The sequence below is a fragment of the Ctenopharyngodon idella genome, chromosome 22, assembly GCF_019924925.1.
Source record: "Ctenopharyngodon idella isolate HZGC_01 chromosome 22, HZGC01, whole genome shotgun sequence".
NCBI lineage: Eukaryota > Metazoa > Chordata > Actinopteri > Cypriniformes > Xenocyprididae > Ctenopharyngodon > Ctenopharyngodon idella.
The window spans coordinates 7,967,632-7,985,376 of NC_067241.1; the positions used below are offsets into that span (position 1 = coordinate 7,967,632).

The following is a 17,745-nucleotide window of genomic DNA, read 5'->3' on the forward strand; positions in this document are numbered from 1 at the left end:
ATCTGTTACAATAGCAACTATCCAGCTTTCTTCTTATTACTTCATTGTCGGAGAGTCAAGTTTCTCATCACCTAATAGGCAAGTAAAACGTCTGACATCAGAAAGTTTCAGCAGTTCAGAAGTTATTTTTGCAGTTTAGTTTTAATAAATGAGCTTTTTGTACTTGGAAGGAAGGTTTGAGTTGGATTAAACTTTAATTTTAAAATACCAAGGAATATTTGATTCATCATGCCTTTTAAAGAAGCCACAGTAAGGTTAAGATCCAATTAAAGGGATTTTGTATATTTCTTTGTACATACTGATAAGAGTCACAGTCTCATTTGCATATATGCAGAACCTGATTTCGCCAACAATATGTTCCTGGATCAACGGCAATCAGATTTGAGGGTCAAGTTTATAGTTTATGTCAATTTTAGGCTTACAATCAGTGTTTGGTGCTTCTAAATCAGTAGTATCAATATCATTTCCCTCTGATTTTAGGGATAACTTATGGCTGTAGGTTTCGGGGTAGGGGTATGGTTAGGACTAAATTTTCAGACAGGAATGTTGTTCCAGGATCAACAAAATATGTTGATCCAGGAACGTGTCTAACTCTGCAAAATCAGGACATGTTTTTTTATATATATCCCAGACCTCACTCATTAAACACAGTGCCCTTAGTGCAGTGTTCCATGTCTTTCTTTATCATTTAGTGTTACTGTCCAGCTGTCCTCCAGCTGTGTAAGTTTTGTGTAGGTGATAGGCCGCAGGGCTCAGCAGGAGCCTTTGTGTCTGAGAGGATTGATAAAGCTGGAGAGAATGTGGAGGTGTCAGAGGCAGAGCGGTGGGAGTGTTATTTTTGGTGAGCCTCTAATAAAAGTAGCAGGTTTGTAGGAGGCAGACAGCTGATGAGGAGATGCTCTTATTTAGTTCCTGTCACATTTATCGTCTACTGCCTGTCTAAGTTTAATTTTAAAGGCCTTTGAACCGTTCAAGGACTGTGTGATTGCAATAACATTGTTCACAGAGAGTTCTGGTTGCCTGTTAATGAAGACAAAGTTAATTTAAGTTGATTGTGGATAGAGTTGGCCCACAGATAGATATAGTTAGAACTGTTTTAGAAATCAGTAGCCCTGCCATCATTTTCATTGGCCGAACAAAAAATGTATATATTACATGATACATGTAAGCAATAAGGTACGAGAGGCTGTGCTGTATTGTGAATAAGTCATGGCTGAAGGGCGTTGTTAGGCACAACACGAAGCGAAGTGCCTGCAACCCTTTCAGCCGTGACTTATTCACGATACAGCGCTAGCCTCGAGTACCTTATTGGTTTTATAACAGGGTTACCACACAATACAAATATTAAAGCCAAAAATATGTATCAATGCAAATTTCATGAAATAAACTGTCACTAAAAGCCTTCCTTCCACCGGAAAAAATAGTCCCTGACCGTGAACAGCAACAGAAGTTACATTATTACGCCATTAGATGGCAGCAAAGACTGTCTTTATGAGTGTGTCAGTCAGTAGCGAAGACTTTTACGTTGAAAAGACTGAATTGTTGTGAACACGGAACAAGACGCAACTGACAAATGCTTTGACTAGCGCTGTCAGTCACGGGAAAACCCCTTAACTGTTAAAAGGACAAGATAATACATCGGACATTTAAACAGATATCAATTGAGAGCATGCAGTTTATGTTGCTAAGAGTGGTTGCTAAGGGCGTTGTGTAGTGATACACAGAACCGTTGGGTGAAGCAGTCATAGCCGTGTTTTATTTTGAATAAAGCACAGCTATTGACCAATCAGAATCAAAGACAGGAACTAACCGTTTTATAATTTTTAATAAATTATTTTAAAAAGGGCCAGCAGACCATCCTTATTATTGAGCCTGGCTCTGTCATCAAAAATGTTCATTTTTAGTAAATAATTTCTTGTCAAATTAGAATTACATCTTTTTTTACATTTTTACCAGCAACATATCCCTTTTACATACCCCAGTTTTTATCAAAAGCTATGGCCAATTAGTGTTAATCTGACAGTGGGAATGTCTGCTAGCGTCCAACAATGATACCACTAGATGACCTCCTGTTATATTTGTGTGAATGGGGCATATGAATTTGTGCTGACCAATAAATATATAAGCACTTTATAATTGATAGAATTTATCATTTTGTGTTAGAGGACTCTAAAATTCCACCAGTCTTTCTCCAAAAATCATGAAATAATCCAGTCAAGCTGTTTCTTCAGAAAAAAGCGTTAAATAAAAAGAAACCCTTGATGAAAAGAACATGAAAGCCGTAAGGAACCTTTGTTCATAAGTTTCATCTTCAGGCAAAGCTTTGGTGCAATGTGGAGGAGAGGAAACTGCAAAAATCCCTTTTGACTCTCCTTCTTTTAATCTCTTTCTTCAGCTTGTTTGCCTTGTGACTTTTTTCATTCCTCTGATGTGTGCTGAGATCATACATCCCCCAGTGTGCAGCTGTGTGGTGCGGACACAGGTAGAGGCCGGCACATTCAGGACGATAGCTGTGATCCATAGAGCCACTTGAATGCTGCCGCTGATGAGCACTGCAGAACCCTGCACTCCATAACAATGGGGCAATACGACACTTTTCATAGAGCTTTGAAATGGAGGAGGAGGGAAAATAGAAGAAAGGACTAATACATGGGGTGGTGAGGTGATGAAATGAAAAGCAAAGAAACGTGTCTGTTTATGCGAGCCGAGTTGAATAAGATTTCAGCCTTGGGGAAAGAGATTTCTAAAGAGAGAAGCGTCAGATTGTATACCCGTGGCCAAAAGTATTGGCAGTGACAACGTTTGCGGTTTCAGTATTTAGATTTTTTTTTTCTATGGTATTCTGGAAAACAATAATTTTTAAAGGCTTTTATTTGCAAAAACATTCAATATATGCAAATAGTCAATATTTACTTGACCCTTTTTCTTCATAACCTCTGCAATTCTCTCTGGCATGCTGGATATCAGCTTCTGGGCCAAATCCTGACTGATGCCGAGCCATTCTTGTCTTATTAGTGCTCGGAGTTCATCACAATTTGTGGACTTCTGCTTGTCCTCTCGCCTTTGAGGATTGACCACAGGTTCCCTATGGGATTAAGATCCGGGGAGTTGCCTGGCCATGGATCCAAAATTTCAATGTAATGATCTCCGAAGCCACTTCATTATCACTCTTGCCTTGTGACATGGTGCTCCATCATGCTGGAAAAATGCTCAGGTCATCACCAAATTGCTCCTGGATCATTGGGAGAAGTTGCTCTTGTAGGACATTTTGATATCAGTCATTATTTATGGCAGTGTTTTTGGGCAGAATTGTGAGAGAGCCCACTCCCATGGATGGTCTCAGTATGCTTCACTGTTGTCACGACACAGGGCAGCGTTCAGCGTACTTCTCCGGACAAGTGATTTTCCAGATGTCTCAATCAGTCGTAAGGGGGTTTCATCAGAGAAAATAACTTTGCACCAGTCTTCTGCTTGCTGTCCAATCCTTGTACTTCCTACAGAATTTCAGTCTGTCCTTTATGTTTTTCTTGGAGAGAAGTGGCTTCTTTGCTGCCCTTCTTGACACCAGGCCGTTGTCCCAAAGCCTCACTGTGCGTGCAGATGAACTCACACACACCTGCTGCCAATACTGAGCAGCTCTGCACTGCTGGTGACACGATTCTGTCGCTGACTCCTCAGGAGGAGACGGTCCTGGTGCTTGCGGGACACTCTGGGACATCCTGAAGCCTTCTTCACTGCAGTTGAACCTCTTTCTTGATGATTCAGTAAATGTTTTTTTCAGGTTCAATGTTCTTTGCAGCAATTTCCTTGCATGGGAGGCCATTTTGACACAAAGTGATGATGGCTGCATGTCTTTCTTTGGAGGTAACCATTGCTAACACAAGAACACAATGATTGGAAGCACTTCTTCCCTCCTTTTTTAGCAATCAGTCTGCTCTTATAATCCATTCAGAATTATAGAGTGATTTTACCTTGTTCACTTTCCCATGTGCTGACGATATGATTAGTGAAATGATGTTAGCTGGTTATTTTGTGCCAGGACCAAAAACAGTAAAATTGTTCTTTTTGTTCTTTTTTCTTTCTTTTTTCTTTCAACACCACAACAACTGAAGAAGCAAACTTTGAAAACACAATTTATGTCACTGCTAATACTTCGTTCACAGATTAAAACACTTTTCTCACACTTTCTCAGTCCTTTGACCTTCTGATTCATGAAAAATCTCATGCTAACTCCAGATGTGGACACGTATGTGTCACAGCTGTATATACATCCATGTGTGATTGTCAGGATATGAAGTATTTTAACAGGCTGTCCTGAGGGGAATGAAGAATGATCTCAGCTCTCATGCAGGTCAAGGGAAGGTGTGCAGAAACATTATAATTCATGCTGTACCCGTTTTCCCCTGAGTACCTGCCCACAGAACATCCTCTTTAACGAGCTGGAACACCTCCAGCAACTTCTCCAAGAACATTTCAACTTATTATTTAGTAACACTTTATAGTAAGGTTCAATTTAGTTGCCAGCACTCTTGAAGGGACGTAATGACAAAGGAGAACTACTAGTTAACAGAAATCACTCATCTCTAAACTATGTGGAGGCTTTTTATTAGGGCAACTGTTCAACCGTTTAGAACTAAGGAAAGCTTTTTTTGCAATTAACAGGTCAGTTCACAGACTTTGCTAGGATTTATACTACCGTTCAAAAGTTTGATGTCAGTAAGATTTGTAAATGTTTTTGAAAGAATTGTCCCTTCTGCTCACTAAGGCTGCATTTACTTGTTCAAAAATACAGTAAAAACTATATATTGTGAAGTATTATTGCAATTTAAATACAATTTTAATACAACTTCTATTTGAACATATTTTAAGATTTAATTTATTCCTGTAAAGGCAAAGTTGAATTTTCAGCATCGTCACATGATCCTTTAGAAATCATTCTCATATGCTGATTTGCTGCTTAAGAAATATTTCTTATTATTATTAATGTTAAAAACAGTTGTGCTGCTTAATATTTTTGTGGAAACCGTGATAGAATTTTTCAGGATTCTTTGATGAATAGAAAGTTGAAAATAACAGCATTTATTTAAAATAGAAAATTTCATAACATTATGTTTTTACTGTCACTTCTGATCAATTTAATGGATTCCTGCTGACTAAAAGTATTTCGGACAGACACCAAACTTTTGAATGGTATATGGTAGAACTTTAATTTCCATAATGTCTCTATATTATCATCCTTATAAATCAGATAAACCTATGATAAGCATGTTAAACCTTTGAATGTGGTCAGATTGTTTGGATTGTACGTGTTTTTAGCTTTTTTTACATTTTTGGCACAATTCTCATTGACTTTGTTAATGTCGTATGAGAGCAGGGCAGGAAAACACACAATCTATAATCTATGTATTTCATTTAAACTCAAACACTTCAAAAACAAGTATCTAAAGACTGATTATCTGTAATCCTATAAGGACATCTCTCATTGGTGACATCAGTTCATCTGTAATGTAATGAATCTGTCAGGGCTGCAGCTGTTTTGGTCATAGGAGGAGCCGTAGGAGCCAAGGAAGGAGACTTTAGGAGAGGTGAATGTGGATGTGTGACTGGAGAGGAGCTAGATATGACGGGAGCTGGAAATAGCACTAGGGTTAGAGGAGAGAGCAGACTTTTAGACTGGGCAGTGGGCTCCAAATAGCAGACACCTCTCGTCAGACTAACTAGACTCACAGAGCCAAAATAAACTCAGTGAAAGGGGAGGAAGATTACCAGCAGCAACATCCTGTATCCACATGTATTCTCTATATTTCACATTTGCTTACCGGGGCATCTGAATGCTGCATCATCATTACTGTCATGTCTTGCTCAGGCTGTGACAGTGGTCAGAACTGTGAGGAGCTTGAAACAGTATAATAAGTATAATATTTAAAATATGTACTTATTAAATTATAATATATTAATTATTTGAGTATATATACACACTACTGTTTAAAGGTTTGTGGTCAGTAAGATTTTTTTTTTTTGCAAGAAATTAATACTTTTATATGGAACAAAAGTGACAGTAAATACATGTATAATATTACAAAAAGATTTTTATTTCATGATAAAGGCTGTTCTTTTGAACTTTATATTTAGCAATAATCCTGAAAAAAAAAAATGCATCACTTTTTCCTCTAAAACATTAAGCAACACAAATGTTTTCAACATTAATAATAATGAAGGATTCTTGAGCAGCAAATCTGCATATTAGAATTATTTCTGAAGGATTCTGGAGTAATGATTCTGAAACTTCAGCTTTGCCATTACAGGAACAAATTATATGTTAAAATATATTTAAAATCGAAAATATTGCTATTTTTACTGTATTTTTGATCAAATTAATGCAGCCATGTTTATGTTTAAATAATACTGACAGTGCATCAATGACAATTTAATTATTATGAATGTATCGGATCGTTCCGAATTTGCAATAATTGATTTTGAATCAACTGGGAACCCATTGAATTGAATCTAATTACTAAAAATCCAAGAGGCTATTTACTTTAAAGAAAGACAGCACAAGCAAACTTAAGAGAAATATTTCACCTAATAAAATTTTGGAGGTTTTAAACAATAAAACAGTAGATATACTGTTTAACATGAAGCATATGGATATATTTGGACACTTTCAAGAAATACAATTTAGTGGAACATGTCCATGGTGAGGACACTGAGTACATCCCCAGCATTCAGAATAATAGTAGAGTTTTCAATGATATTCTTAAACCTTTACATTTGATCGCAGTCTTTTAGGTTACACCCTTAATAGTGGGTATGCATATAGTGACACTAGAGACCTTGTGTGCAGATCTGGGGTTGAATTCTTAGAAGCTTTGTCACAGGGAGGGTCAAAGTGTCAGTACAGACATATTTAGAAGTTCTGGCTTCAGTCCATCCATCCCTGGTCAAATCCCTAGAGGATTCTTACCTCATTTTTTGCACTCCAGCAGCAGGTCAATGCATACTGATTACCAAGATTTTAAAATTGACATGCTGTTGACATTTGACCCGTGATAGTTTGTGTAGTCAGTATTTGTGTAAAAACCTTGCTCAAAAATGTTTCAGAGGGGCTTCTGTGCTTCTTAATGGACTATTTAGGAAGTGACCAGCTGTTTTCTGTCACTCAGCTGCTGAACAATGTGCTATGTTAGTGTCACTTTTTCCTCTCCCGTCCCCAAGTCCCCAAGATAAAATGTCTCTCTGGGGTTAGAGACACAAGGAGGCGATTCTCTGCTTTCCCCGGTTGAAAACAATCCCTCTCTGAAAGCTGAGAGGGGCAGAGATGCAAGAAAATGAAAAAATGGAGCTCTTGAACAAAGCGCACAGTCCCAGCTGTGATAATCCCTACCTGGCACACAGAGCCAAACCCAGACCAGCAGAAACTGAAGAGATAAGAGAGGGATGGAGGTTTATTAGATTTACAGAAGGAAAAAAACTACACAGCCCCTATAGCCCACATGTTCATATATTCACAGCAAGAAAAATGAATCAACCATGGCTGACTATCTATCTCTCTATCTGTCTGTCTGTCTGTCTTTTCGTCCGTTAACTTAAAACACGATATAGGCCTACATATTTTTTTCTCCTCATGTCATGTGCGGGGCTCCGTAGATTGAATTACATAGTTTTCTTTGCAATATTCATTGTAATCAGTATATTGTATTAAACACCATCCAAGAATTTTATGTATTTCTGCCATATTGACTACCTTGACTATGGGGTGTTTAGTTTGAAATCTCCTCAGTGAGTACAGTAAGGCAACAGCAGGTCTTTGTTAGCTCTGAGGTATGTCTGCCGTGCCAGCTGTCCTCCCACATTCCTGAGAGCTTGTCCATGTAAGGCAGGAGCAGCGAGTGGCACACACACTGACCGAAGGGCAGCTTTCTCAAGCAGAACTTCGGACATAGTATGAAACTTGTATATGTGAGTGAGAGGCTACTAAATGAACCAAGCCACATGGTTTGATCATCATAAAAACATGACAACAACAGCATGAACACTGTGTTCTCGCTGTCAGCATTTATTATCAGCTCATTGTGGGTGTAGCGACTAAATGAGAAACTATTTCCATTTGTCATTCCCTAAAGTGAACTTTTCGTCCTTAATCCGTGACTTTATTTTGCTCTTGCCACCTGCTGGGGTTTGTATAGCCAAGAATATTTTTAAAAGAATAGTGCACCCAAAAATTGCCATCATTTACTCACCCTTATTGTTCCAAACATGTATGGAACACAAAATAATTTTTGTCCATACAATGAAAGTTAGCAGGGTCCAAAACAACAATGGATTTTTCAAAATGTGAAACATGAAGCTGAGTACATTTGTGACAGGATTTTCATTTTTGCGTGCACTATCCCTTTAGCAGAAGAACTCCTCTTCCTCTCATTCACATTTAAGCTTTTGCTTCCCATAATTCAGCTCCTGTCCACTTTCTCACTGTTTTGTGGTTAACACACTGCCAGAAAGATTAAATCATTGTATCTAGACTTATCTGTGGTTAGTTGTTCTGCCTGTTGGCAAAAGAGATGGAGATGGTTTTCCCTTGAATTTGAATTGAATTCATTTCTCAGGCATTTTCCCATCAGTTCCTGTAGTTTACTTTATAACTTTTTTTGGAGTTTGGCTCCAGGTGGGTGTGTTTCCCTGTGTTGATGTGTGAGGCTGGGTACTTATGTGTGTGTGTGTGTGTGTGTGTGTATTTGGTGGCAGAAGGGTGAGAGATGGTACAGTGCCAGACAGACGCAGCTGTCTTGTGTTGAAGACACAGATCTCTGAAGGATAAATGCTGTAAACAAAAGTTTTCCCAGGCTCCCCACGTCCATTCACGTGACTACGATTTCCTAATTCTATTTGTGTGTTAGTTTACATTTGATTTCTGACATTAAAAGCCAGAAATCCATCAAGACAAATTACGCACAGAGTGTATGTGTGTATCACAGCACCTGTCTGAAGCAGTCCCAGCTTTCTTGACTGCAAACCCCAATATCATCTCACATAGAGTTTGTTTGGGACACTGGCAGGAATGTTTAACAGCTGTTGGGTGCTGTAAAAAGTTATTCTGAAATTTGAAATCTTGTAGACGCCGTCTCTGTCTCTCTTTCTCTCTCTATACATACAGTAAGTACGTTTGACCCAGTTTTAACCCCAGATTTAACTGTGGCTGCAAAAAGCATAAGTGTTTAGGACTTTTGGCAATATTTCGATAGTTCTGGTTTTATGGGGGGTTTTTTTGTTGTTGTTTTTCTTCAATCTTTTTGACCAAATAGAAAGATTTAAAATATTTAATGTAGAAAATATAGTATTTTTCAATAAATGAACATGATTAAGAATCATTTTCATTTGTATCCCCCAAACAGAGGTATTACTCTTATTTATCTTTATTTACTAAATGATTTTAACATACACAGAAACAATTAATCATTATTTTTAATTGATTCATTACAAAAGTTTAATCTGATTCATGTAAAAGCATCAAATGCTAAACTACTTTTTGTTACTGAAACAAGGAGGGATTGAGAAAATATGTCTAATGGTAGTCTTTGAGAAACTGAATAGCCAAATAAAAAAATAAAAAACCCACAATATTCATGATTTTTTTATTTTATATATATATATATATATATATATATATATATACAGCCAAATCATTTCCCATCATGCTAAAGCAGCATTGTTGTTCCTTACCACCACAGCCTAAAGGGACTTTTTGTGGAAACTTGGCATTTACTGAACTTTAATGGAAAATAGCTTGAGCTCTGGTTGGCCAAACTGGCAAGAGAACAAAAATTTGATGTTCAGTTTTTTCTTGTACACTAAAGCTTCTACTTGAACAACATTACAAAAATACAATCATGTTCTGCTCATCATGTCTATTTCCTTTATCTCTGTTTCCTTAAAAGTCCTGTCAACGGCCAGCGCACAGGAGCCTGATCATGCCCACGGCTGTACCCATGGAAGCTGTTACCCTGCAACCGGCGACCTCTTGGTGGGGCGGGAAATGAACTTGAAAGCATCGTCCACCTGTGGCTTGCGGAGGAGAGAACTCTACTGCATTGTCAGCCATCTGCAGGTCACCAGTCGTCATAGACAATACACAAACACCATTTTGAGTTTTTTGTGACTATGCTGGTGCTGCAGAGCTGATCCTTTCCATTTTTGACTCTTGACCTTATGTAGGAAGAGAAGAAGTGTTTCCACTGTGATTCACGACGACCTTATGATCCTTATTCCAACCCCACAAGTCACCGCATCGAGAATGTCATCACCACCTTCAAACCACACCGCAAGAAGTCCTGGTGGCAGTCCGAGAATGGTGAGAGAATGAGACCTTCATGTCAAATGTCCATCTTCAACTGTTAGCTGTACTTTCTTGGGCTTTATAAGACATAGATATATGTCAGAGTTGGATCTGCATGGCCACCACAGTTTAACATGTCTGTGTTAACCGCTGAGCCATGGCTCCAGCCTCAGCCATCTGTTAATTAAGGCATACAGAAAAACATGTGTGCTAATCTACAGCTTCAGTGACGTTTTGATGGAAATCCACACATCCGTTTGGTTTCATTTGTCAAATGTAGAGTAATATGTTGGCAGGAAATTTGATTGCCTCCCTGAGCCCTCCAAACCCAGCTGCTTGGCAAGGACTGGAAACGCTTCACATATATTATTAGAAGGTTGATGTTCAGAGCGTCTATTAATAACACAGAGGCTGAGGGAGAGAGGTGCATGCACTCAGAATGAAGCCCGGTGCTGGGGCAAATTAGTCTAAAACAGTTAATAGAATAAGTGAAATTAAATATTTATGAATAATATTTTAAAATTCACTACCGTTCAAAAGTTTAGGGTCATTAAGATTTTGTTTTTTGAAAGAAATGAATACTTTTATTCAGCAAGGACGCATTAAATGATCAAAAGTGACAGCAAAGAATAAGAACAAAAATATTAAGCAGCATAACTGTTTTCAACATAAATAATAATAAGAAATGTTTTAATCAGAATGATTTCTGAAGGATCATGTGACACTGAAGAGTGGAGTAATGATGCTGAAAATTCAGCTTTGCCATCACAGAAATAAATGACATTTTAAAATATATTCAAAAAGAAAACATTTATTTTAAATTGTAATAATATTTCACAATATTACTGTTTTTACTGTATTTTTGTTCAAATAAATGCAGCCTTGGCTTTTTAACGGTAGTGTAAGTAATGTACATTAATGTAAATAAAAAAAATGATAATATAAATATTTTATAGTATTATATAAATATAAATTACATATGCTAATTAACTAATAAAATTAATAACAAATAATCACATTTGTTTTTGCTGACAAAAGCCCCCAAATGAGGAAAATTCGAAGACATTACATACAGTCTATAAAAAAAAAAGAAAAAAAAAAAGTGGCTTTATGAGTCAATAATGTTTGATTTATTTCCATACTTTTAACAAAAGCAACACAGGCCATTCACAACTTAAACTGACAGCCCTAACATTTTGAAGTACAAGTACAATGGATGTTCAGAATGGAAGTATGTACAAGAGTGCAGAAACAGAGGAAGTTTGTTGGATGATTTGGCTGTATTTCAAAGCTCAGATGTCCAAGCTCACCCTGACACACACTCCCTAAACCCTGCAGTATTAGAGATAATTACAGACAGCCTGCTGCTGGCATACCCACACAGAGAGGCAGAGAGGATGAAAGAGGAAAACCCAAACTCTAATAGAGCAGAACATGGAAGAGAAAAAGGATGGAAAGACAGAAAACTTAAATAGAGCAAGAACAAGGCTGCAGGCTAATACCTGAACCTAATGCACTTAGCATTTATTGTTTACTCTGCTGAGTGCACTTGTGGGCTGCATTGTTAGGTGTTGAGGAGTAACTAACTAAAATTAGTGATGCCACAAACTTAACTACATATTTTACATATTTATTTATTTTAAAAAATAATGTTGATTTTTCTAGTAACAAGTTACTTTTTTGAACAAGTAGCAGTGCAATGCGCTAAATGGTAGTTTTTAATGTCACATTGTATTGTGTACTTAATATAGCTGTATTCAGTGTTGGGGAAAGTTACTTTTAAAAGTAAAGCATTACTATATTGCATTACTCCCTAAAAAAATTGCGTTACTTAGTTACTTTTTATGAAAAGTAATGTTACATTACTTTTGCATTACTTTTTCTCACCTGGGCTGGGCTTACTTGTTTGTTTTTTAAAAACAACAACAAAAAAAGTTCTATTTTTGGCAAATGTAAAGGCCCTTTCACACCGAAAGTGAAATGAATAAGCCTCAGGCTGAAGGAAAAGCATATTTACACCTGTACAGTAGAGGGCGCAGCTCAAACAAACCTTTTAGCTGTGCTGCCATTCTGGATTAAAGAAGAATAGGATACAGAAGAAGAAATTATTATGGTTGAAAAAGTAATGCGTTACTAGTTACTTAAAAAAGTAATCTGATTACGTAACTCAAGTTACTTGTAATGCGTTACCCCCAACAGTGGCTATATTACTCATTATAAAGTAATATATTTAGATATAAACAAATTGCTATTTGTAATAAACTTCTTTTTTTAATTGCTTATACTCTATACTGACTTTTTACTACTTTAATTAGCTTGTAGCTTGGCAAGCTACACTTTCTTGAAGCTTCCCGAATACTGATGCCTGATGGGCTGAAATTATATTTAGATCTTATATGTCATTTTATCCAAAACAATACCTCTTTACATCGTAACAAAGTTCCTTTTATAGTTTAAGTGCCTGAGGGGGTGTCTTCTCTGTGCTCGCTGAAATGAGTGAATTAAATATGGGCGTTCTCAGGAAATGGTCACTATTTTTGCTCATGGTCACTATGGCTTCAGTGACTTTTCTGTAACAATGCTGTATAATGAACAGTAGATCAGTTGTTCAGCACTTGTAGAACGTGTCTCACAAGTGGCTCCTGTCATGGCCCCTCTATTGGTATTATAGTGGATACCAGATACGGTACATTTTGGTGTGCAATTACAGTACTTTTTAAGCCATTTTTAAAAAACTGATCAAATGAAAATGATCAAATACATTAAATGTAAGTTTATCAGTAACTAGAAACCAAAGTTTGGTCCCAAACTAGTTGCCCTTAATTAGTGACAGCTTAATTAAGGCTAAATGTCCAACCCTGTTATTGGCAATTGTGTCTATTTAATTGGATAATTATTTAATGTATACAATGATGACAAAAATTGCCTTTTCTCTGGCTTTCTTCGTGATGTGTCACGTGTTCTATAGTGAAAATCAGGTGCTGCACATACTGTAGGAGTAGTCTTTTTCATGGCTCTTTGGCATGTGCTCTGGTTTGAGGCTTAACGCCTTTAACGACTTCCTCCTCCAGCCGAAACACTGAAACGTGAACTGAAAAAACAGCAAGTCATTCAATCAGTTTCCTTTTGTGCTCCACTTGACCTCCACTGGCCTCTCCCCCCGCTCTAGTCCCTCATTCTCTTCGGCTGTGGTACAACCTGTCTCTCTTTTCCTCAGCGTCCCTTTCCTTCCCGTTTAGCTGTTGATTATGAAACGCATGTTAAATCCAGCAGTCACACAAAGGGCTGCAGCAGTGGACTGAGATACAGCTTTGTAATGGTAATGCAGGGAGGCACAGGTGAGCTCTATATGGTGCCAGCTCTGCAGAATACAGACCGTCTGTCGCTCCAGATGAATAATGAACTGTCAAAGTAAGAACTGAACAGAACAAAAGTAGATTGTTAAACCACACCATCTATTTCTAGCTTTGCTTAGTCACTGTAGGACACTGTGTTTGTAATGTGCATATTGTTGTTCATTGTTATTCTGAGTCAGAGTCTTATTACATTTCCAAATCAATGTTACCGTCTAAACTGTTTACCTGGTGTATTTGTGGTGTATCCCACAATGCACACAAGCTCCAAGAGTATTTGATATAATTTTCTTTTTTACATGACATCATCTTATTATAGTAGAGGGGACTTTTGTGAAATTGCTGATAGCCATTGTTGACGCCTTGGATCATTAATGTGAACTCTTTTCTCTCCTCAGGGAAGTCTGATGTTTACCTTCAGCTGGACCTGGAGGCAGAGTTTCACTTTACTCATCTCATCATGACATTTAAGGTAAGAATTTTTTTTTTTCCTCCAAGAAATCACTTTCACCCCAAAACTGACCTTATACCCCTAATTGTTTTTGTACACAGACTTTCCGTCCAGCAGCCATGTTGATTGAGCGATCTGCAGATTTTGGCCGAACCTGGCAGGTGTACCGTTACTTCTCTTCCGACTGTGAGTCCAACTTCCCGGGAATTTCTCAGAGTCCTCTTCGTAAGGTTGATGATGTTATCTGCGAATCCAGATATTCTGACATCGAGCCATCAACAGAAGGAGAGGTGAGAGTAATTCAGTTGGAATACTTTGCATCAGTTAATTTTTTTTTGTAATTTGTTTGCTGAACTGCACTTTCTCTTCTCTCAGGTGATTTATCGTGTCCTTGACCCTGCTATTCGGATCGAAGACCCTTACAGCCCTAACATTCAGAGTAAGTGAACCTTAACAATTCTAACCTCCAACTGGATACTTAAGATGCAGCTTTTTGCACTGAAATGGTTTTATATTAAAAAGTAACTTTTTTGTTGGAAATTTAAAAGTAAGTGAAAAAATCTGATTACATAACTCAAATTATTTGTAATGCATTACCTCATATTTTTATGATCATATTAATAATGTAATTTATATAATATTTCATTTATTAAATAAAAATATACTAAATAGAGAACTAAAATCTGCTTTGCTGTTACATTGCAGTAGCTGTGGTAAACAGGAGCTTCATTAACTTTTTGTCCTTTTACATATGTTTTACCTTTTGCAGTATTTTTTGATAATGAAAATTTAAAGGAGCAGGTGGCCTTGTGAGCTATGAAATAACCTAAATAGCCAACGGATAGTATGAACAAATGAATGAAAGTTTCAGATGAGACATCTAGTATATAATGAATACTAATAACCATACACACAGATATATACGGGTGCAGCCTTCATCTCATAGCCATTTCGTTTTCTCTTCTTCAAGCTTTATCACTCAGTTTTCCTTTGCATGTTGTAACTTGTTTGTATGTGTACAGTACATAGTTACAAATGTATGCGTACATTGCATTTGCAGTAAAAAGTACAGAAGAAGATTATTGTAAAACTATTAAGAAGTCAGTATTTTGTTTCTTATCTAAAATAAAACAATAAAACATGATATAAAAAATAAAAAAAGACATGTCTCAGTGTTCCTCCTCGGCAAAATTCAATTCGACCATCAGTTTTCACATTTCATTGAATAAAATGTGAGTTTTCACAAGTGTGCCAAAATCATAGAGCTTGCGTTGCACTGACTGACAGCTTCTTATTCTGTGTAATTCATTCGCAAGAAAAGTTATTGTTTTCCATGAGATTTTGTGAGTACTTCATACTTCACCTTGACAAAATGTATTTTTAAACCTAGTGATTTTATAATGTTTAGGCCTTATATTTATTCAAAAGCGAAACTGAGTGAAAAACTATTACAGGAAATGGCTAATATATTAGCAAATAAATGCTACTCTGCCGCCGTCTGCTGGTTATAGTGGTAATTAATGTCTTTTTTATTTTTAAATAAAAATGTTTTCTATCAAATGTTTATTTTTCTACATATTGAAACGTTCAGATTTACAAATGGGGACAATCTCAGAAGGTTGAACAAATAATGTTCAGCCGGTCAGGGTACTATTGCTATACAGCTGTGAGTTCTCAGTCATGCACAGTGTGAGTGTGTATAAATTGATCTCACACTCTCTGTGTGGCTCTCACTTTCTCTTATACTGGACATATAGAGCATGACTGGAACAAACAGCATGTGCACAGAAGCTGCATTCTCTGATGTTGGGATGTGTGCCTTCTCTCTCACACACACACACACACACACACACACACACACACACACACACACAAACACAAACACGACCAGAGCTCCATGATTTTCCCTCCAACTCTTCTCCTTATAAATCACACAAGTCCCACTTCATTGAGTTTCTGTGAAGCGTAACAGGAGTCTATCCGCCACACTCCTGCTAAAGGCCTCCACGCTCAGCTGACTGTGACCTCCCACTGATGAGCATGCCATTGGCTCAGGGGAGAAGGGGTCAGAGGTCATTGGTTAACAGGGTTTAGGGATTTTTTACAGAGGTTGGAGAATGTTCTCATAATTAGATGGTCGTGATTGCGTACTTGATGATCATTTGGTGTGATTTACGATTTTGGTGCAATTTAGATTTTTCCCAACATCACAACATCATTTAGGCATCATGACCCGAAATTATAAGCACTGTCTGAGCTTATGCTCTAACAAAAATATGCTGTTTGTTACTTTTATTACTCTGTTAAACAGGGCCAGATCTGTTCAAGAATACAGTACGTGACATTTTGAGAATGTCTGTTCTTACAGTTTTATTTGTAGACAGTTAATGCACTACTGGTCAAAAGTCTCTTGTGTTCACCAAAAGCTGATTTGATTTGATTAAAACAGTAATATTGATAAATATAATTACAAATTTAAAATAACTGTTTTCTATTTGAATATATATATATTTATTTTAAAAAAAGTAATTTATTCCTGTGATGCCAAAGCTGAATTTTCAGCATCATTGCTCCGGTCTTCAGTGTCACATGATCCTTCAGAAATCATTCTAATATGCTGATTTGCTGCTCAAGAAATGTTTCTTATTATTATCAATGTTGAAAGAAACAGTTGTGCTGCCTAAGGGCTCGTTCACACAGAACGCATTTTTGCTTTGAAAAATGCAAGATGCAGACAGTGGAATGGGAAAAAATGCAAGGTCTTGAGACGCGTTTTTAAAGTTGAACTGATTTTAACTTGAGCACCGCATTTTTAGAATGCTGTGTCATGCGTTAGACGCTGCAGTAGACGCAAGTGCAATGGTCATACACGTCCATCTAGCATGTGTCTACATAGAAAAACAATGGAAAAGTAGCACGTTGAAATGGAAAAACGCTTTCTCTGTGAACGGCCTCTAATACTTTTGTGGAAACCATGATACATTTTTCTTAAGGATTTTTTGATGGAAAGTTCAGAAATCAGAAAGAAACAGAAATCTTTTGTAACATTATAAATGTCTAAATAACTTTTGATCAATTTAAGGCATTCTTGCTAAATAAAAGTATTAATTTCTTCCAAAACAAATCTTACTGACCCCAAACTTTTGAATGGTAGTGTACCTAATATCTATAGCTTTTCAGCTGTTCCATCCATTCTCACTTCAAAAATGGCATTTATGTCTTTCTTGTTGGTTTATAGGCCACTATCCTCCACTAATCCCAATGTCTTTATATTACAGACCAGCTGAAGATCACTAACCTCCGTCTGAACTTCACCAAGCTGCACACTCTGGGTGATAATCTGCTGGACTCACGGCCCGAGATCAAAGAGAAATACTACTATGCCATGTATGAGCTGGTTGTCAGGGGCAACTGCTTTTGCTATGGCCACGCCTCCGAGTGTGCTCCTATTGACGGCATCAGGGATGACATTGAGGGCATGGTGAGTTACCAAACTGTAGCTAGATGTACATGCTCATTTCACCTGTTTTTACATTTAGACTACTTTTGTGTCTTCTAACGCTCACTCAAAGTTGGCTGGAAATGGATGTTTTCTTCCCTATTGTAAC

At 37.2% G+C, this 17,745-nt stretch overlaps 1 protein-coding gene across 4 annotated transcripts in view; it reads left to right on the forward strand.

Annotated features, from left to right (window-relative positions):
• The window catches only part of lamb2 (laminin, beta 2 (laminin S)), a 40,208-nt gene that overhangs the window by 1,664 nt on the left and 20,799 nt on the right, over positions 1–17,745 (forward strand). For 2 of the 4 annotated variants that reach the window (XM_051880383.1, XM_051880386.1), the window contains exons 1-6: positions 9,902–10,105; positions 10,213–10,348; positions 14,085–14,158; positions 14,239–14,427; positions 14,513–14,576; positions 17,416–17,618. In XM_051880383.1, coding sequence (XP_051736343.1) covers positions 9,902–10,105; positions 10,213–10,348; positions 14,085–14,158; positions 14,239–14,427; positions 14,513–14,576; positions 17,416–17,618 — 870 coding nt within the window. Of the gene's footprint in view, positions 1–9,901; positions 10,106–10,212; positions 10,349–13,716; positions 13,745–14,084; positions 14,159–14,238; positions 14,428–14,512; positions 14,577–17,415; positions 17,619–17,745 lie in introns of those variants that run through there. The other 2 variants (XM_051880385.1, XM_051880387.1) reach the window with 2 other exon arrangements.